The 21,224-nt window shown below is 45.2% G+C and overlaps 2 protein-coding genes across 2 annotated transcripts in view; both read left to right on the forward strand.

Annotated features, from left to right (window-relative positions):
• lpgat1 (lysophosphatidylglycerol acyltransferase 1) overlaps positions 1–4,467 on the forward strand; it is a 31,792-nt gene extending 27,325 nt beyond the window's left edge. Inside the window, exon 8 of the mRNA XM_072454182.1 lies at positions 1,903–4,467. Within this exon, the coding sequence (XP_072310283.1) occupies positions 1,903–2,054 (152 nt within the window). The 3' untranslated portion in view covers positions 2,055–4,467. The remainder of the gene's footprint in view (positions 1–1,902) is intronic.
• An 11,371-nt stretch (positions 4,468–15,838) lies between these two features.
• On the forward strand, positions 15,839–20,835 carry nek2 (NIMA-related kinase 2). The gene is made up of 9 exons (XM_072454699.1): positions 15,839–15,960; positions 16,674–16,891; positions 17,382–17,622; positions 18,877–18,959; positions 19,033–19,159; positions 19,424–19,646; positions 20,108–20,162; positions 20,243–20,319; positions 20,570–20,835. The coding sequence occupies exons 1-9, from the start codon at positions 15,865–15,867 to the stop codon at positions 20,767–20,769; spliced, it is 1,320 nt and encodes a 439-aa protein (XP_072310800.1). The 5' UTR covers positions 15,839–15,864; the 3' UTR covers positions 20,770–20,835.
• Positions 20,836–21,224: the final 389 nt, after the last annotated feature.

The following is a 21,224-nucleotide window of genomic DNA, read 5'->3' on the forward strand; positions in this document are numbered from 1 at the left end:
TATTACGGCAACGCCGTCCGCCCAACCAAATGTCGGCCATATTGGTTCAAAAATGGCTAAGCATTACTTGGGAGTTTTTCCAAATGTACTTTTACGAACTCCTCCCAGGGCGTTGGCCCTAAAAAGCTGAAATTTGGTGAAAATGCTACTGAGGAGTGGGACATCAAAAGTTATTCAAATTACATTGATACCTGTCAAGGTCTCTGTGCGGCGAAGCCGCAAACTGTAGCTAGAATTTCAGAAATCTCCCAAATTTAACATTTCTGCCGTTTGCGCAGATAAAGTCCGAATTGCGTCAAATTAGAATCAGTTGTTAAACTCTTTGCCCTAAACCTACTTGAAGTGAAATAAATTAATTTGGAGCCACAGCGCCCCCTACAGATTTTATATGGAGGTTAAATGTTTAGTTTTGCGAAATTATATGAAATTTGACACACAACTCAATTTTGGCATCCCCATCAAAAAAGTCAATGAGACCCATGTCATAATTGTTAGGGTTTTGCCGTAGCGATGACCAAAACCTGCCATGTTATTCCAATGGGGAAATCGCCAGAACATGTTTACACTTTAGACTTTCACAAACTCCTCCCAGGGCATTAGCCCTATTAACCTGAAATTTGGTGAGACTCATCTTCAGGGGTGGACCATCAAAAGTTATCCACATTTTTATTCAAAGAGTCACGGTCTCTGTGCGGCAAAGCCGCACATTTTGCCAAGAATTCAAAATAAAATTGCTTTTTGAATGGTAAAACAAAGGAGAAGATGTGACAGCGTCACAGATTCAGCAGTAGGCGTAATAAAAGGAAAATTGAGGCGCGTTAGCGCCCCCTCTTGTGGCGTGGTGGCGGCGGCGTGGCGAGGGCCGATCATTGCCGCTTGCGGCTATATTTACTATTATTATATTTTTACTAACAAAAGCCACGTGTTTCATCTGAATGTTCACACTTGACTGTTATTGGTTGAATCCACCTGTCACTCACTCAGAGCGTATTGGAGGCTGACCAATAAGAGGATGTGTTTGATCTGCATTAAACAGAGAAGCACTGAAGGATCATGGAACATCTCGGACACTAAAGCACAGGCTCAGATCAGCAGTTCAGATCATACCGCTTTATTATTGCTGAATTATTTGCATATTTATCGGTCTTAAATGTTTCAGATCATAAAAAACTATGTTAATACCTCCAAAGGATAACACAAGTAAAGATAAAATGCAGTTACTGAATGATCATTTGCTTTATTACATCCAAACTCTATCTGACCCTGTGTGAAATAGTAATTACTCTCTGACCCCAATAACTGGTTGGATCACCTTTGTCAGCAATAACAGACGCCACATTTTTGCGATAACTGGTTATGTGTCTTTTGCATCACAGTGAAGTCATTTTGTCCCCAATTGGAAGGTTTTTGAGAATGAACTGGGTCAAACCACAGCGTCCGAACGTCCGTCCTGCAGCAGAACCCGAAAGCGCCCAGGTCCTGAAGCAGCAACCATCACACGAGCTGCGTTAGTTTAGATATAACGAGCCACACAACTCCAACTTGTGTCCCATGAGTCCACAGAAGAATGTTTTTCTGTGCGTGTTCTTTGGATGTCAATCTGGATCTTTTGTGACTTCCTGAATGAGACTTGTACTTGTTGAGCTCTTGCCTTCTTGGCTCTGTCTGGCAAGTTTTCTAACAATGGTAAATCATAAGGTGCTGTTAATTTTTCACATGGAGTCAGATACGTAGGTTTGGGTTATCTATCCCTTATAATATATCAAATGGTTTACTTTAACCCTTGTAATATTGAGTTGCGGATCTGAAAGTGTGAGAAATATGCAATCTAATCCTCAAATCAAGAAGGTGCAGCTGCAAGCGGTACAGCCAGTGCTTAACCTCCGTCGCTGTCTCCCACAGGCACGTTCCCTCCCACTCCAGGCCAGACGGAGGCGGTGTCGCGTCAGATGACCTTGGACCCCGTGTGGCTGTGCGCGGTGCAGTCGATGGCCTTCGCGTCGGGCTACATGTGGTTCAGCGCCCTCCAGTACCTGTACTGTTGTGTGTTCTGAACGCCCCTCAGCCCGGACGCTTCCCTCTGCGGGTGAATGTACATTTGACCAAGCGGGAAAACGCAGACACTGATCGCGCTCTCCTCATCTCCACCACCACCACCAACAACAACAACAACACCACCACCGCATAGGCTCAGGACGCTGTTTTCCTTCTTCGATTTTAGCTGATGTAGAGTTACAGACTGTTGTAGTCCTGTAGGAGTCAGTGACGCCCAGGTTTTTACTGAGGAGCTCCATCCTTTCTCCTGTTCCTTCATTGCACTAAGGATCGACAATACTGCCCTTCTGCTCCTCAACATTTCAAACTTTGTTTTCCTTTTTGGTGGCCATTTTATTTCTGAAACATGTTTACATTGGCACCCTGTGTGAAAGGGAAAAACGACACCCATGCACTATTCATCCTGAAACGTTTCTCTCTCGGACTCTTTTGAACGCAAAGGGTTTTTCAGCAATGTCGCTTCACAGTTGCCATTTTTGGAAAATCAAGAAGATGGCAGGGACTCTACCCATAGATTTACAAATATTTAAGCCATATGCTTAGTGTGTCAAGATGGGAACACAGTGAAAATATAACTTTTTATATAGGAAAGGATTGGACATAGTTGGGCTTGTTCTAGGTGTCATTACTGTACATTTACAGCATAACCTGCCTAAAAGAGTGCAAGTGGCGTGTGCGGCCATTTTAGTTCCGTTTTAATGTCCCATGTTCTAATGCTCTGTTTATTGTTGTACAGAAAAATAAGAGGAAGGGTTTTAGTTTTTTTCCATTGTTAAAAATGAACTTGGTCCCTGTCATTTCTACCTTTTGAGTTCATTGTGAATGTTTTATGAGGACAACCATAGGATTTTCCCTTCATAAACCAGTGTTACTCTGTTTATGGACTGTTGTGTTAAGGTCACTGGAAACTGAAATGAATGTTGTTTGGGTCATTGTGAAAAGCCCAGTTGTTAATCTTGATATAATGCTGTCCAAGGCTGGATACCTTTTTTTTTTTTTTTAAATACCAGAGAAAGGTTGAGGTTCTACTGATAGTGAAGGTGTATTTGTGGGTGCTGGGAGAGTATAACAGTGTCACCACCAAGGAACGCAAAATGTATGAAAAATGTGTATTTATTCATCCAAATAATGATAAATACGTAAGGTTTTGGTGCTGGTACCTGAAAAATGTTATATTACCGAGCCCCGGAGTGTCCATAGGAGAGGTAAATACAAGTGTGTGTATTGAAAGGTCCTAAATTCTGCAAAACAGACTTATGTTTTTAAATTGATTTCATTTTCTCTTCCAAAACAAAGTTATTTTGTTGCATTTTCAAGTTTGAGTAATCACCACCATATTGAGTCTTAAATGTCAAACTTGACATAATCTGAAGGCAATCCAGAAGTTATACTCAGTAAATCCATTCACCGCCACCAGACTTTTCACGTGGAGCTTTCAGTTATTATTATTATTATTATTATTATTATAATTATACAAACGTGTCCTTGATGGTTGACAGTGGTTTTAAAAGCCTCAACAGCGCAAAATATCGAGCCGTTAATGGTTTGGTCCTTTTGCGTCCCACTCAGTAATACATCTAGCTGCTCAAAATGCTACGTGGTTCTAGTGCTGCTTTCATGTGCTTGTCGGGCCGTCCGGAGGGGTTTCTATGGAGATATGTCAGAGGGCGGAGCTCGTTCACCTGACCTGTGTGTTCATGGGCTTAAAGGTTGAATGCAGAGAACACATTCTTGTTTTTGACTTATTATTTGGGGCAGATCAGTTGCTTTAATATATTGCAGTCTTATCTTATTTGTAATTAACTCTATTTTGCCTTCCACCAATCAAACGCCCACTACCTCTTGTCGTACGTGCTGTTTCCAGAATTCCCATTTCTCCATCTTAACTTGTGCAAACCACAGCCGGCCATATTTGTGTTTTAAAAATATGATTTTATGAATGTTTCAGATGTTCTTTTATGACTTAACTTACCAATACTTTTAATACAAGAACCTAAACACAACTGGGCTTTTACACTGGGGAAAACCTGATTATACTGCAACAGTTTCTTTTCCAGAGGTATAGTGTAACGAATGGAAATAAAATGTGTCAAATTTGTGTAACCATGACAACCGAAGGCATACCTGACGCTAAGGACACACCCGGTCCAGCTCCTCAGATTGCCTTCAGCTTTGTAAAGCGACACAAATGATGCCATGTTTAGTTTTACCCTTATTTTATCCATAACGTTCCCATTTTCCAAAAGGAAGGCGGCGAGCTGGTGTTTTAGGAATCACCATGGGAGTGTGAACCATTCTGAAACTATAGAGCTGTCTGTAAGTTTGCATTTTGTACTCCTCCTTTAATTCTAGCGCCATTTTACAACACCCAGAAATCTGTGCTGGAATAAAAAATCTCTGAAAGATCCCAAATTCTGTCAGTTTTTGTTGTTTCTTTGTTGTTTCTTTGCAGCGCGTGTGCTCCTTGTGTCACTGGCAGGAGGAGATGGTGGTTTAGACCCAGGGGCAGATTCCTCGAGTGCGGCAGTAACATTAGACTCCTCTGTAACTTTACCTGTCTCTCTGCTCCTCAATACCCTATGTTTAACTGTCTGAACAAGGATACGGTTACTGCCACTCGCACCATAATGTCCTCACAAAACCTCACCTCCTCAACAGGCTACTCGGGCGCCCTGGGTACAGATTAATTTTTTTAATTAAGATGGGTGCACAATTATCTATTGGGGGAAATAATAATAGTTCAGCTCTAAACAATAAGAACAATCCAAGGCTCAAAAGATGATGTGAGAAGGTCCAGTATGTTTTGACCCATGATGCTCTTTGTTGGGTGTTATAGTTCCCAAATTGTCTGTGTTTTACTTCACAGAGGTACATAGACCTTCAGGACAGCCTCCATCTGCCTCCCTGGGCCCTTGGCTGTTCCCTCCTATGGTTCTCCCACCTTCACCTGCTCCTCTGGCTCAGATCCACACCTCTGAGGAGACCCTGGCCTTTGAGGAGACGGACTGACGGCACCCCCCTGTGTCCTGGAGGGGATCGCGCAGGCGGGAGGCAAACAGCCAAAGACCAGCTCCATATGAACATGAATGTAAAGGAATCATGATGGTTTATTGGGAATTTCATGAAGAAGGAAATATTGCCATATTCATACAACTGATGTAAATAAGAGTGTTTTGTTTACTTACCATTAGTATTAGTATTATGTAGTCTTATACTAGCTATTTTTACTTTATTTTATTTTTATCTTTTTATTGTATTTTATTTTACTTTTTCCTCCATTCCCTATTAAGATATGAGAGGAGTTTTGTTAATAAGAGTTTTTTTGTTTTGTTTATAAGAGTTCTTCTATTAAGAGTTTTTAAGATAAGATAAGATAATCCTTTATTGTGTTTATTGAAATTTCATTGGTGCAACGCAGGTAGATACAGAGGTAGATACAGAAGAACAGATCACTTATAGGAAGTCTGAAAAATACTTTCAGTAGAAGATCTATAGATAAATAAAAACTCCCATAGACAAATAAATAAATACCATTGCATGTGATCACGACAGTAATTGCACATGAATATGTGTCACGACAGCACATAGATTGCACATGAATTTCACAGTAATTGCACATGAATTGCACATGAATTCCAACAGCAATTGCACATATGACAGAATTGTACATCAGTATTAGGTTAGGTCAGTATTGCGAGTGTTCAGTACTAACAGTTTTTGTTATAAAGTCTGACAGCAGCAGGAAGGAAAGACCTACGGAACCTTTCCTTCACACATCGAGGGTGGATCAGTCTCTCACTGAAGCTGCTCTCCAGAGCGGAGAGAGTGTCCTGCAGGGGGCGACACTCATGGTCCAGCATAGATGTGAATCTTTTTTTGAAACTTCCTATAAGTTATCTGTCCTTTCCCCTGTATCTACTGCGTTGCAACATCAAAATTTCCCCATGTGTGGACAATAAAGGATGATCTTATCTTATATGGTAAAATAACGGTCACGTAAGCTTCCACTCTACTCAATACGGCCATTACTCTGTAGAGTTTACCAAGGGATGCATTGTTACACCTGACAAATGAACAATAATCTAATATGTTTAAGCTACTCACAATTTAAAATACTTCATGAAATATTAATGTTTTTGTTTGGACCCTTTTTCAGACCTTTTGGAAAGTTTGCGACTGGGACATAACAATATAAATCATGATGGCTCCATAATATGAATGCACAAAGCCTCTGGTTTACAGGGGCACAGTGCACCACGTAACCTGTGGATACGATTGCTTTTGCTTTGCCCGAAATATCTACCAAGAAACACCAAGGTCAAATTACAGGTCTGATCTATGGAGCGATAATCCTCATGTAAAGCAATAAAACACCTATAATTGACTAAATGCATTTTAGATTAATACCATACTGTGGAGCATTCCGGGAGAAGCAATCACATCTGTGTTGGCAGCTCTCCACCAGAGAAGTTCTGTGATGCAGCTTCAGTGAGATTCATGATGAACAGAGAGCTTGACCTCAAAGTCATGCGTTTTACAAACAAGCCAAAGCCCACAACAGCTTACTTTAAGTCAGAAATCACCATGTCACGTCATTAAACTAGTTTGTTGTACTTTTCAAAAGATTCTTTCTTAAACATGATATTTACCATGGAAAGGATGAATTAATAAATTTAGAACTTAATTGTACAGGATGAAATTTCAACTTATTGAACCACAAGAGAAGGAAAATCCACAAACATTATCCTGATATATTTGTTCATCTTCATCACATCTGCAGATTAACTAGAGACATTGACCTGCCCCATCCCAGTTACACACTACAGGGGTGTAGGGCGGGAGGGCATATGGAGCTCAGCAGTCAAAGTTCTAATGAGGTTTCTGAAAGTACATTTCCCATTCATTTTTGAGTTTTTTTTACTTAATTATTTTTAAATACAAATTTGTTGTTGTTGTTTTATGGCAGTTGGTATCCAAGTGTTACATAACCGCCAGACTTTATTCTGTAGACTTCATTCTTTTCTTTAGACTTCATTTTGTTGTTGTTGTTGTTTTATGGCGGTTGGCATCCGAGTGTTGCATTACCGCCAGACTTTATTCCTTAGACTGTTGTTGCTGTTGTTATTGTTTTATGGCAGTCGACAGACCGGCTTTATTCCAGGGCTGACTCTTGTTGTTGTTGTTGTTGTTGTTGTTTTATGGCGGTTGGCATCCAATTGTTGCATTACCGCCAGACTTTATTCCTCAGACTTTTCGTAGTCCTCAGACTGTCGTAGTCCGTTGTTGTTGTTGTTGTTGTTGTTGTTGTTGTTGTTGTTGTTTTATGGCGGTTGGCATCCAATTGTTGCATTACCGCCAGACTTTATTCCTCAGACTTTGTCGTAGTCCTCAGACTCTGTCGTAGTCCGTAAAAGAACTCCTTCCATTGCTTTGGTGTTACAAAGCCCATAAGGTCATGATATGTCTTTGTGACTAGAATAGTTGTTGTTGTTTCAGACAACAACCGGCTTTATGGATAGAGAGGATTTTGTACTCTTTATGGTGGATGTTGTAAACTGTGCTGCTCAGACTCAAAGCAGAACTGAAAGGATCAGGATCATTGCTAAAGCTGCAGGGAGATTCCTTGGAACAAAGGAGCTTGATTGGGCAGATATAGAAAACAGGCTAAAGGCGCTAAATGGGAGTCGGAGTGATGGGGGTCTGCTTTTGGGGAGTCAGAGTGATCAGAGTGACGAGATGGGGGTGGGGGTGGTCTCCTGTCCTCGCCCAGTCTCGTAGACGCACGGCTACCAAGCAGCGACATCAGTGGAAATATTAAAGCCTATAGAATGAAGCCTGAAGAATAAAGCTGTACGGTGGAAGCACCGAACGTCAAAGAAGAGGAAGATGAAGAAGAGTCTCCCTGGAATAAAGCCGGTTGTTGTTGTTGTTGTTGTTGTTGTTGTTTTATGGCGGTTGACATCCGAGTGTTGCATTACCGCCAGACTTTATTCCTTAGACTTTGTCGTAGTCCTAAAAGTTCTTCTTCCAGTGCCTTGACTTCCAGTGCTTTGTCCTGGTCTCTGAAACAACAACAACTATTCTAGTCACAAAGACATATCATGACCTCATGGGCTTTGTAACACCAAAGCAATGGAAGGAGTACTTTTACGGACTACGACAGAGTCTGAGGACTACGAAAAGTCTGAGGAATAAAGTCTGGCGGTAATGCAACAATTGGATGCCAACCGCCATAAAACAACAACAACAACAACAACAACCGGCTTTATTCCAGGGAGACTCTTCTTCATCTTCCTCTCCTTTGACGTTCGGTGCTTCCACCGTACAGCTTTATTCTTCAGGCTTCATTCTATAGGCTTTAATATTTCCACTGATGTCGCTGCTTGGTAGCCGTGCGTCTACGAGACTGGACGAGGACAGGAGACCACCCCCACCCCCATCTCGTCACTCTGATCACTCTGACTCCCCAAAAGCAGACCCCCATCACTCCGACTCCCATTTAGCGCCTTTAGCCTGTTTTCTATATCTGCCCAATCAAGCTCCTTTGTTCCAAGGAATCTCCCTGCAGCTTTAGCAATGATCCTGATCCTTTCAGTTCTGCTTTGAGTCTGAGCAGCACAGTTTACAACATCCACCATAAAGAGTACAAAATCCTCTCTATCCACAACCAGGGTATTCTCATTAATTAAGCACTCCTTCCATTGCTTTGGTGTTACAAAGCCCATGAGGTCATGATATGTCTTTGTGACTCTTATTCATCTTCCTCTCCTTCTTTGATGGTCGGTGCTTCCGCCGAACAGCTTTATTCTTTAGGCTTTATTCTTTAGGCTTTATTCTTCAGGCTTCATTCTATAGGCTTTGATATTTCCACTGATGTCGTTGCTTGGCAGCCGTGCGTCTACGAGACTGGGCGAGGACAGGAGACCGCCCCCACCTCCATTTCTTTACTCTGATCACTCTGACTCCCCAAAAGTAAACCCGCATCACTCTGACTCCCATTTAGCGCCTTTAGCCTGTTTTCTATTTCTGCCCATTCAAGCTCTTTTGTTCCAAGGAACCTTCCTGCAGTTTTAGCAATGATCCTGATCCTTTCAGTTCTTGTTTGAGTCTGAGCAGCACAGTTTACAACATCCACCATAAAGAGCACAACATCCTCTCCATCCACAACTAGGGTATTCTCATGAATTCTGGAACCTTCACACTAAATAAACATGGATTTAAAGGCACAAAAGGCACATCTTTTCCTTTTTTTTAATAACAGACTGTTGTTGTTGTTGTTGTTGTTGTTGTTGTTGTTGTTGTTGTTTTATGGCGGCTGGTATCCAAGTGTTACATTGCCGCCAGACTTTTTTCTTGTTGTTGTTGTTGTTGTTGTTTTATGGCGGTTGGCATCCGAGTGTTGCATTACCGCCAGACTTTATTCCTCAGACGTTTCGTAATCCTCAGACTCTGTCGTAGTCTGTAAAAGTACTCCTCCCATCGCTTTGGTGTTACAAAGCCCATGAGGTCATGATGTGTTTTTGTGACTAGAATAGTTGTTGTGTCAGAGACCAACCGGCTTTATTCCAGGGAGACTCTTCTTCACCTTCCTCGCCCTCTTTGACGTTCGGTGCTTTGGAAGTACAAAGCCCATGAGATCATGGGACGTCTTTGTTGTTTTACAAAGCCCATGAGGTCATGGGACGTCTTTGTCGTTTTATCCTTTAGAAGTCCTTCTTCCATCACTTTGGCGTTTCTAGGCCCATGAAGTCCAAGCGCGTTAGAACATCCTCTTGCTCCTCATCCTCGGCTCAGTCTCCAACACCCCCCACCTCTATAAACGTTTACCCAGCCCTGTGCTACATAAGTAAGCAACCACAGCCTGACACAAACCCTGTGACTGGATCGCCAGAACGTTCCGCAGATTGAACTCCCGCCCATTATTCCGAAACCACAAGGCCAACCCGGCCCTTTCCCTATCATAAGCCTCACAGCAAATCAGCACATGCTCGACAGTCTCTGGCACCCGACAGTGACCACACAGACCGGTCGGATGTTTGCCTATCCTACTCAGTGACCAATTGAGTCCAGTATGGCCAATCCTCATGCGGGCGAAGGCCCTTTCCTCCCACGCGTTCCTGCCCATAGACCCGCAAGGACCCACACTACCCTGTATGTGATAGAGATGCCGTCCAGTAACACAGTGGCTCCAAAATTCCTGCCAAAGGCCGACCACATGACTCTTGATAACAGGCTTGATTTCAGATTTGCTTAACTCAACCGCCACATCAATTGATGGCCGCCGAAGGGAACGTTTAGCCAGTGCATCAGCCATTTCGTTACCATCCACCCCCACATGCGCAGGGACCCAAATGAAGGAAACCCTCACATCCTTCCTGGACAGGGAGAGCATCAGACAGAAGATGCCATTCAACACATCCTGTCTGCAATCCGATTTCCCAGATTTAATGCTTTGCAATGCAGAAAGGCTGTCAGAGGCCACCACAATGCCGCAACACTGCAAAGCAGATTCCGCCCATTCCAACGCCAACCGTATCGCTATAAGTTCCGACGTGAAAACAGAAAGGCGATCTGTCAACCTCTTCTTGACCGCTAGCCCCAGGTCAGGCACAAAATAAGCGGCGCCAGTACGCCCACTCTCAGGATCCCTAGACCCGTCGGTATAAATAAACACATCACCTGAGTGCTTATCGATGAGCGCTTGAACGGCAAACTGCGGTGCCCTCCCAGCGACTCCTCTAAGCTTGCCATGCAAGCTAACATCAACAGGAGCCGGGACAAACTTCCACGGAGCTATAGCAGACAAAGCCACCGACGGGCTCACACGCAGATCACCAACCCCCGCAAGCCGCGCCTTCCCATTTCCTACCTGGCTGAAAATCATACCGCCAGCCTCACTCTGCCCCCCATCAACCCTGAGAAAGTCCCTCACCGGGTGAGAGCTCGTATGACCTTGCACATTCACCCAGTAAGCCAACAGAAGTTCTAGCCTCCGGAGCCGTAACGGCAATTCCCCCAACTCAACCTGCAGCGCCGAGACAGGGGAGGTCCTAAAAGCCCTACAGCAGATGTGCAAGGCCTGGGCTTGCTCCACATCAAGCTTCTTTAAGTTAGTCTCAGCCGCAGACATGTAGGCTATACAGCCATAATCAATAGCCGCCCTCATGACGGCCCGATAAATACCCAGGAGCGACCTTCTGCTGGCCCCCCAGTCCTGGCCGGATAGACAACGAAGCAAGTTATTCACCCTTTTGCATTTACCACTGACCTCATCAATGTGCCGACGCCAACTAAGCCTCTCGTCAAAGGTGACCCCCAAGAACCTCACCTCCCTGACCTGTTCGAGCACCTGCCCATGCAGTCGAAGGGAGACGTCCCTATGTCCATTGAAGAAACAGATCACTTGAGACTTCCGTACGGACAGTTTAAACCCCCACTTCAGGGTCCACTGCTCCACCTGCTGTATTGCCCTTTGCAGTTTCGCCTCGTAAAACCGGAGATTCCTCCCTCTCACCCATAGAGCGCCATCGTCAGCATAAAGGCTCCTCCCAACAGACCCATCCACGTTGTCAAAGATGTCCTTAATCATAACATTGAACAAGATAGGGCTACACACACTCCCCTGCGGGATCCCATTCTCCACCCCATAGACCCCAGAGTAAGCAGCGCCCACTCTGGTTTGGATACGCCGGCCAGACAGAAAGCTCCGGACCCAGTTAAACAGTTTACCCTTCACACCACACTTCCGCAGCTTAATGAGGAGCCCATCCTTCCAAACCATATCGTACGCCTTCTCCACATCAAAGAGCACCGCAATAACCTTTTCTTTCTGAGCCCTGGCCAGCTGGATATCAGATTCCAAACACAACATGGAATCCATGGTGTTCCTGCCCCTACGGAAACCACTCTGGTGCGCGGGAAGCAAACCCTGACTCTCCAAGAAGTAATCCAACCGCTCGGTAACCATGCGCTCCATCGTTTTCCCGAGCTGCGACGTCAAGGCAATCGGCCTATAACTTGAAGGGTCAGACGCTGGCCTACCCGGCTTCAGAACCGGCACCACCGTAGACTGTTTCCACGCAGATGGAACACAACCTGAATCCCAAACACGGTTGAAAAGACCCAGGACTAGCCCAAGCGTGTCATCAGTCAAATGAGAGAGCATGTCATAGCACACCTCATCTTTACCCGGGGCTGTCTGTTTCGCCTTAGAAAGTGCTCTCCTTAGCTCAAACAAACTAAACGGAAGGTCAAGGTCATCTTGAGTCGAAGGCTGGTGCCCAATCAGCTCAGAATTCTGGGCCAAAGTACTCTCCCTGTAGTGCCTTTCCGCAGGTGAGAGATTGTCAGAGCTGTGCACCGACACAAAGGTGCTGGCCAACAGTTCAGCTTTGTCAACGTCGCTGACTGCTTCAACACCATTCAGTATTAGGACCGGGGTCCCATGACGGCGCTCAACCCCATGCATCCGCTTAATCATCCCCCAAACATCCCCGAGACGCGTTTCTCTCCCAATTTTGGAACAATACCGCCTCCAATAGGCACTCTTGGCCGTTCTCACAGTTTTCCGCACAACAGCGCGGGCCCTCTTGTAGTCAATGAGGGCACCCTCAGTGTGGGCAACCCTTAGCCGGCGAAACGCCGCATTTCTCGCCCTAACAGCATGACCACATGCTTCAGTCCACCACGGCACCCGCTTCCTATGTCCACTACCACCACTCTTAGGAATCGTGCCTACCGCTGACTGCGTGATGAGCGAGACAATTGCACTATTGAGATCATCCACCTGAGTCAATCCTCCTTCCTGCAGAACCCTAGAACCATCATCAGCTTTCCTCAGGAAAGCCCCCCAGTTCGCCCTTGCCAACTGCCACCTCTGGATCCTCGTCCCCCTGACCACACAGCTCCCAAAGCCAATCACGGTGCGGACTAGATAGTGATCGCTACCAAAAGAAAGATTACCAAGAACCTCCCAACTACAAACACCAGCTAACTCCTTGGACACAAGTGTAAGATCTATTGCACTTTCCGCACCGGTCCCCATATCATAGCGGGTCCCACCCCCATCATTCAGACAAACCAACTCCCTTTGATTGATAAAACCCTCTACCACCTGCCCATACCTATCGGTACCACTACCGCCCCACAAAGCGCTATGCGCATTAAAATCCCCACACCACACGGCCTTTCCCCGAACATCCTTACCGATACTATGTAAGGACTCTAGCGTTAACTCACCACACGGATTATAAAGGTTAACCACAGTAACAGCTTCACCACCCAGCCAGACCCTCACCGCCAGGGCCTCCGGCGCTTTACTCACACTGACAACAACGTAATTTAGGTCATCTCGGACAAACACAGCCACACCTCCGCCTCTACCCTGCTCCCTATCATTCCTAACACACACATACCCTTGTATCCCAAAACCCCACCTAGGTCGTAACCAAGTCTCCTGCACGCACATAACGTGAGGCTTGTTCAACAAGGTAGAGACAAAATGCTTAAATTCCTGGCCATTAGCACGAAGACTACGCGCATTCCATTGCAAGACAACCACCGCCATTATGAGCCCCCGGAACCTGACGGCGCATCGGGAGCCCCCCCACTCCCACTGCCAGAATGGGGCAGGGCGCCCTCCCGCAGCGCATCCTCTATCTCCGTCCACTCGGGGCCCCCAGCTCCAAAGTACTTCCCTGCAGCCTTAGCGATGATCTTAGTCTTTTCGGATCTCTTCTTGGTTTGCCCAGTACAGTTAATCACTTCCACTATAAAGAGGAAGAAATCTTTCCTCTTCACAACCAGTACATCCTCCGCACCCACAGGGCCTCTGCCCGTGGAAGCCACACTCACGGGCATCCCAGTGGGGACCTCCCCCTGGCTGCGGGCAACGCTGCCCCCTCCCCTGTCGCCTAGGACACCAGCAGCACTGGCAGCCCCCACTGCATCCACCGTCACCTGACTACCAGACACCTTCTTGACCGCATCCGCGTAGGATATGCCTTGAGAGGCTCTAACTTTTTGCACCTCCGCAGCCCTCTTGCTGAACACGCATCCCCCGTAGGCAGAGCTATGCTCTCCCCCACAGTTACAGCACTTGAGTTTTGCTCCGTCGTCACACTTCCCATACTCGTGGTCTCCTGCACATTTACCACACTTCTGCTTCCCTCTACAGACCGCTGCAATATGCCCAAAGCGCTGGCACTTGAAGCAACGCAGGGGCGGCAGAACATATGGGCGTACGCCATAGCGCATGTACCCAACGCACACCACACGAGGCAGGATCCCACCTTCAAATCTAATCATTATCGACAGGCTGTCACACCTTACCCCATCCCGGGTCATCTTCAACCGCCTAGCATCCACCACCTTAGCTCCAGTCAAATTCTCCTTTATGTCATCCACAGATGTCGTCGTAGGGACGCCTACTATAACTCCCCTGACCGTGCCTCTTACAGCATCAGACACAAGAATGTCCTTCCCACCCAGACACTTAGCTTCAATCGCCTTCCTTTGCTGAGCCACGTCCTTGCACACAACCAGCAGCGAGCCATCCCTAAGGACACTCGCATGCTTGACCACTCCCACAGCTACAGTCAGGCTCCTTGTCAACGCCATCGGATCCCACCCCTTAAAGGACGCATTATCCTGCGCGAGCTTTATGAACACCTTACACTCTGAACTCACATCCCCGACATCTGCAACCCCCCCGCCCTGCTCCTCACTGAGAGAGCCCTCCATAGACGAGCAAGAAGACGCCCTACGCTGCACAGGATCAGTGGCTCCAGGGGAGTCCTCCCCGCTGTTCATATCGTCACCGACCAGGTCACGCTTCCTCTTCTTCTTCCCCGTCATACGGACCGAGGCGTTCCTCTATGTTGCCGTAATATCCAAACTGTTGTCGTTGTAGTTTTTTATGGCAGTTGGCATCCAAGTGCACGAGGTATTGTTCGTTGTTGTGTTGTTGTTGTTGTTGTTGTTGTTGTTGTTGTTGTTGTTGTTTTTTTTTTTTTTGTTATTTTAGACTTTAATCTTGAGACGTTGTTGTAACAGACTTTATTCTTCTTTAGACTTTATTCTTTTATTCTTTTATTCTTTTATTCTTTTATTCTTTTATTCTTTTATTCTTTTATTCTTTTATTCTTTTAGACTTTAGACTTTAAGGACTTTATTCTTTAGACTTTATTCTTTGGACTTTATTCTTTAGACTTTATTCTTTAGACTTATTCTTTGGACTTTATTCTTTGGACTTTATTATTTTATTCTTTATTCGTTGGACTTTATTCTTTAGACTTTATTCTTTAGATGTCGTTCAACATCATCGTTCAACGTTTTGTTGTTTGTGTTGCACAGAATCACCGGAACAAGTTCTTATGTTTGTGACTTTTGTTCATTGACAAAATAATGGCAATAAACTGTGTTCTGATCGTTAACATAACGTGCTTGTCTGTGTGTGTAGGAGAGCGCGCCCTCTAGCGTCGCATACACACGGCGCACTTCGGACGCCACTCGCACCATCACCTAGCAACGCCTCCGACTGTAGCTTCCCAACAGCCAATCAGCGGCCGCCTCGGCGCCCGGCTGTCCAATCAAGAGCGGCCTTTTCGGCACCGATTTAAACTGAAGCGGAGCACTTCCTGTTTTGGTTCTTGTTCCGCTACAACGAACCAAAAAACACGCACCGACGCAAAGCACAAATCTGTTCGACAAGAGCGTCCTTTTCACAACCTTCGACCCCGCGTCCTCGAGCTTTAAAGACGCGAGGCTGTGAGACAGAAGACGCCGCGGCTCGAGCGCGTTGCCTGAGCGATGCCTTCTCGTGTGGAGGACTACGACGTGCTCTTCACCATCGGGTCTGGCTCTTACGGAAGATGCCAGAAGATCAGACGGAAAGCGGACGGAAAAGTGAGTAGTGTATCTGCCGCGTGCGTTTACACACGTACAGACACACGTACAGACACACGTACAGACACACGTACAGACACACGTACAGACACACGTACAAATACAAACACACGTACAAACGCACGTACAAACACACGTACAAATACAGACACACGTACAGACACACGTACAAATACAAACACACGTACAAACGCACGTACAAACACACGTACAAACACACGTACAAATACAAACACACGTACAGACACACGTACAAATACAGACACACGTACAGACACACGCACAGACCAAACACACGTATAATCACACGTACAAACGCGTGAGATGAACGGTGTGAGGAGCTAAACTGTGAACAAGTGTCATGGAGCGTTATCTCTAGTTTTGACTCGTGTTGTGACGGTTGATTGTGATGCTTAGTTACACTTACCTAATTCAAATCTCCATGGAAACGAGCAGGGGACATCACCAGGCCAAGTTACAGGTCACAGTAGGAGTGCATGATGTTTTTAAAGGTCATTTTTGTCCGTGTAAACATTTGTGATGAAGTGGATGCTAGATATATGCGTCCAATGTGCATCTGTGAAACATTCCTGGCCAAGCGATCACATCTCTATGGCGACAAGCCTGAAAAGTTGCACAGTGCCCCTTTTTAAAAACCACATATACGTGACCATAAGGTTCCATGTCTGTCTGTAATGTATGACCTCCTCCAGATGTTGGTGTGGAAAGAGCTGGACTATGGCTCAATGGGAGAGAGCGAGAAGCAGATGCTGGTGTCGGAGGTGAACCTTCTGCGAGAGCTGAAACACCCGAACATCGTGCGATACTACGACCGGATCATCGACCGCTCCAAGACCACGCTGTACATCGTCATGGAGCTTTGCGAGGGAGGCGACCTGGCCAGCCTCATCAGCCGCTGCACCAAGGACAGGTGGGCCACTGCAGACACTATTGAGCGTTCGCAGCAGTTTGCAGCAGGTCGTGGTGGGTGAACTTGTATCGCCAGGATTGGAGGACAAGTCTATCCTCCCGGTGTCATTTTGATTATCTGCTCTGTCGTACTGACCCATTTTTGTCTCGGCCTATGAGCGCTACAATCAAACTGAATCCTCAAAGTCAATAGAAAATAACAAAGGCTGCACTTGTAGACAGAGTTCTATTTTACAAATAAAGTCCCTGTGTCTCCATTGAGTCTTATTCTGCTTCACAGGTTCTTGGATTAGTTTTTAGCAGTTCAGACATCAGTCTTCTCTTAAATGTCTCTCTATTCTTTAATATGTCACAATCCTACTGTTAGAAAACTTAGAAAGATGTTGTGTTTGCAAAATTGTTCATTCTTTTCGAACACTCACCAGCTAATCCAAAGAAACCGGCATCCGGCCTTTTTAAAAGCAGTCTTTTCTTGTGCCCTTGGTTCTCAGGCGGTACCTGGAGGAGTCCTACATCCTGCGGGTCATGGCCCAGCTCACCTTGGCCCTTCGTGAGTGTCACAGACGCAGCGATGGAAGGGCCACCGTCCTGCACAGAGACCTGAAACCAGCCAACATCTTCCTGGACAGCAAACGCAACGTCAAGCTGGGCGACTTCGGACTGGCGCGCATCCTTAACCACGACACCAGCTTTGCCAAGACCTTTGTGGGAACGCCGTACTACATGTCTCCTGTAAGAATACAGCTCAAATACAGTGACTTTATGTTTAAGAGGGTTTAGACGACCCTTTCCGACTACAAGAATGCACAGACCCCTCTCTCAGACGGCACACTGCATCCATTCTATAGTATTTTTATGTAAATGCTCAAAAGAAAAATATATATAAATCCACAAACATTATCCTGATACATTTGTTCATCTACATCACATCTGCAGATTAACTAGAGACATTAACTTGCCCCATCCCAGTTACACACTACAGGGGTGTAGGACGGGAGGGCATATGGAGCTCAGCAGTCAAAGTTCTAATGAGGTTTCTGAAAGTAAATTTCTCATTCATTTTGGAGTCTTTTCCAGTGCAGTATATCTTGGTTTATAGAAGATTTTAAGTATAATGATCTGTATTAGTATCCAGCAAGCTTCACACTTCTAATATGATTTTGTTTTATTCTATGGGAATAAATGAATGGGAAATGTTTGACCAGAATCACTGTTGATCTCCATTGGAAATTTCAGAATTAATTACACTTGACTTCAGCAACATCAAATGCACCGCTTACAATTAGTTTTAGACTTCAATGATCATTTTACTCTTCAGGCGGGTGGGGAGTCCTTGCCATTCAAGTATCTGGGGGTCTTGTTCACGAGTGAGGGAAGGATGGAGCGTGAGATCGACTGGCGGATCGGTGCAGCGGCTGCAGTGATGCAGTCGCTGCATCGGACCGTTGTGGTGAAGAGGGAGCTGAGCCAAAAGGCAAAGCTCTCTATTCACCGGTCGGTCTACGTTCCTACCCTCACCTATGGTCATGAGCTTTGGGTAATGACCGAAAGGACAAGATCGCGGATACAAGCGGTCGAAATGAGTTTCCTCCCCCGGGTTGCTGGGCGCTCCCTTAGAGATAAGGTGAGGAGCTCGGCCACACGGGGGGAGCTCGGAGTAGAGCCGCTGCTCTTCCACGTCGAGAAGAGCCAGCTGAGGTGGACTACGTCTCTCGGCTGGCCTGGGAACTCCTCGGGATCCCCCCGGAGGAGTTAGAGGAAGTGTCTGGGGAGTGGGAAGTCTGGGAGGCCCTGCTTACTGCTGCCCCCACGACTCAGCCCCGGATAAAGCGGAAGAAGACGGATCATTTTTTCTTCTTTTTTTATTTGGAGGAAAATTGAGTGTACTAATTCTGAACTAAATAGATATTTTCAGTTGTTTTTATACAGGTTTGGACACATTTCCAGGGTTTGTTTCCATAGTTGACATGACACTTCTTTTTCCAGGAGCAAATGAACCAGATGTCCTACAATGAGAAGTCTGATATCTGGTCTCTGGGCTGTCTGCTATATGAACTGTGTGCACTATCGTAAGTGTTTAAAGTCCTTCTATGTGTCTGTGTGGAAGTGCATTCACCTGCCTGACCTGTGCCCGTCTCTCAGACCCCCGTTCACAGCCTCTAACCAGAGGGAGCTGGCAGAGAAGATCCGGGAGGGCCGCTTCAGGAGGATCCCCTACAGATACTCTGAGCACCTCAACACACTGCTCTGCAAAATGCTCCATCTCAAGGTTCTACTGCATTTTCTTGTCACACTGTGCTTATGATGTCTGTCCTGGAATATGCAGAACTAATATCCAAACTAGATTCTGATGTGGACAGGTATAGAGGTTATTCATGGGATATGACAGGATTTTGTTTTGAGTGACTGCAAAAATGCCAGTTGCCAGCAGAGGATGCACTCAAGCCACAGATAAATCTCAACACGTTGTAACTTGGAATGGCACTCTATGCCATATGATTAACAATCTCTATTTAATCTTTGTGTTTTTCAGGATTACCTGCGTCCCTCGGTGGAGTCCATCCTCCAGAGCAGCCTGCTGTCTGAGGCTGTGTCTGAGGAGCAGAGGAGGGTCCAGGAGATGGTCCAGAAGAAGTCTGCAGACTTGGACTGTCGCAGGCAGAGCCCCACAGCCAGCGAGGCCACGCTCCAGCTGAGAGAGCAGGCTGTGAAGGAACGGGAGAAGGCCCTGAAGGAGAGGGAAAAGCTGCTGGAGAGTGAGTCCACTCTGCACAACCTGCATCAATCATCTCTAACAAATGATACAGTATAATACTCACAATGAGCTCACTCAGCGCTGCAGCTGAAACTCTGTTCCCCAAGTTTGAGTTGGCAAATTAGCACAAGCTAATGTTGGTCTTTTCAGCCTTGTATAGATTACAGGCTCCATAAAATATGTAACTATTTCTTGAATTGTCAAACCATCTAAACAAAATATATGGCTTATACAACACAATTTAGGAGATTAAATATTGAGTTGTTGTTGTTGTTGTTGTTGTTGTTGTTGTTGTTTTTTAAATATTGAAAGTCTTGTCCTGGTTCAGTCCTGAATTGTTTGTAACCTTAACAGATGTAACAGATGTATGTCATGTGTTTAACTCCTGCCAACATTCAACAGAGCTGCAGCAGCCGGTTTGTCTTCAGAAATCTTTTGAACACTATATCTTCTGTGTTGCAGAAAGAGAACAGGAACTTTGTGTGCGCGAGCAGTTGTCCAATGAGAAACTTGCACGGTAAAACACCATAACTTCATTATTTAAATTTGGAAGTATTTTCATTTTATTTTTTATGTATTTGATCTTTCCCATTTTAGAGCTGAGAGTATAATGAAGACATACGACTACTTTCACAAGAAGAGGGAGCTGTCTCCATTTTATAACAAAGACATAGGTATGGGCCTGAGATGAGGACCACAAGACTAATTTCATTGTATTTTGCACTCTAAATGTCTATATGAACGTTTAACTGTATTTTTTTATATCCAAAACTATTTATACCTCATTGATTGGTCAATAAAGTCATTTTAATACACTAACAAAACTTGTAATCAATCATCAAATGTTTCTATTTGATAATTCTGTTACTTGCATGTATCTTTAATTGACCAAACAAAAAAGTAAAACTCTCCACTGTCTCTCAGATTTGGTGGACAAAACTTCGCCGGGAACGAAGAAAGTGCATTTCGCCGGGGAGAGCAAAGAAAACGTGAGGTCGTCAACCGCTGCGCGACAGGAGCAGATTCTGAAAAGGCTTCAGGCGGCAAATGTGCGCGCTCAGGCCCTCAGCGACATGGAGAAAGTGTGTCAGATGAAGAGCAGGCAGCTCCTTGGCCTCAGATGACCGGGGACGCACACAAAGTCTTCTAAATGCTACTGAGATATGACCGTTACATAAGATGGATTTAATTTATATGTAGCAGATATTGTTGTGATTGTTGGATGAGTCATTGATTTTTAAGAATTTTTAAGAATAGGCAACTATTTGTTCTTCTAAACAGAGTGCAGTAGCTCAATGTTGCAAATTAGGAGGCCAATGTGATACAGCAGCTACAGCAAACACACGTTTAAGAAGACAAACTACAAGATGCACTACTTGGTTTTCAAAAATTGTTGAGGATTAATTTAATCAGGAATGACGATATGTAAATCAAACTTTGTGCACTTGGTTTTTGAGGGCATATATATCTGTATTGTCATAAAAATAATAGAACATATGCAGAAGTTGGTCACAGTTTGTTTTAGTGTGTTTTTGAGCAATAGAATCGCAGCTAATTAAAAACAAAAGCAAAGTAGAAT

The sequence above is a fragment of the Eucyclogobius newberryi genome, unplaced genomic scaffold (assembly GCF_026437365.1).
Source record: "Eucyclogobius newberryi isolate DKJ021-1_F unplaced genomic scaffold, fEucNew1.0.hap1 SCAF_1, whole genome shotgun sequence".
NCBI classification, from domain to species: domain Eukaryota; kingdom Metazoa; phylum Chordata; class Actinopteri; order Gobiiformes; family Gobiidae; genus Eucyclogobius; species Eucyclogobius newberryi.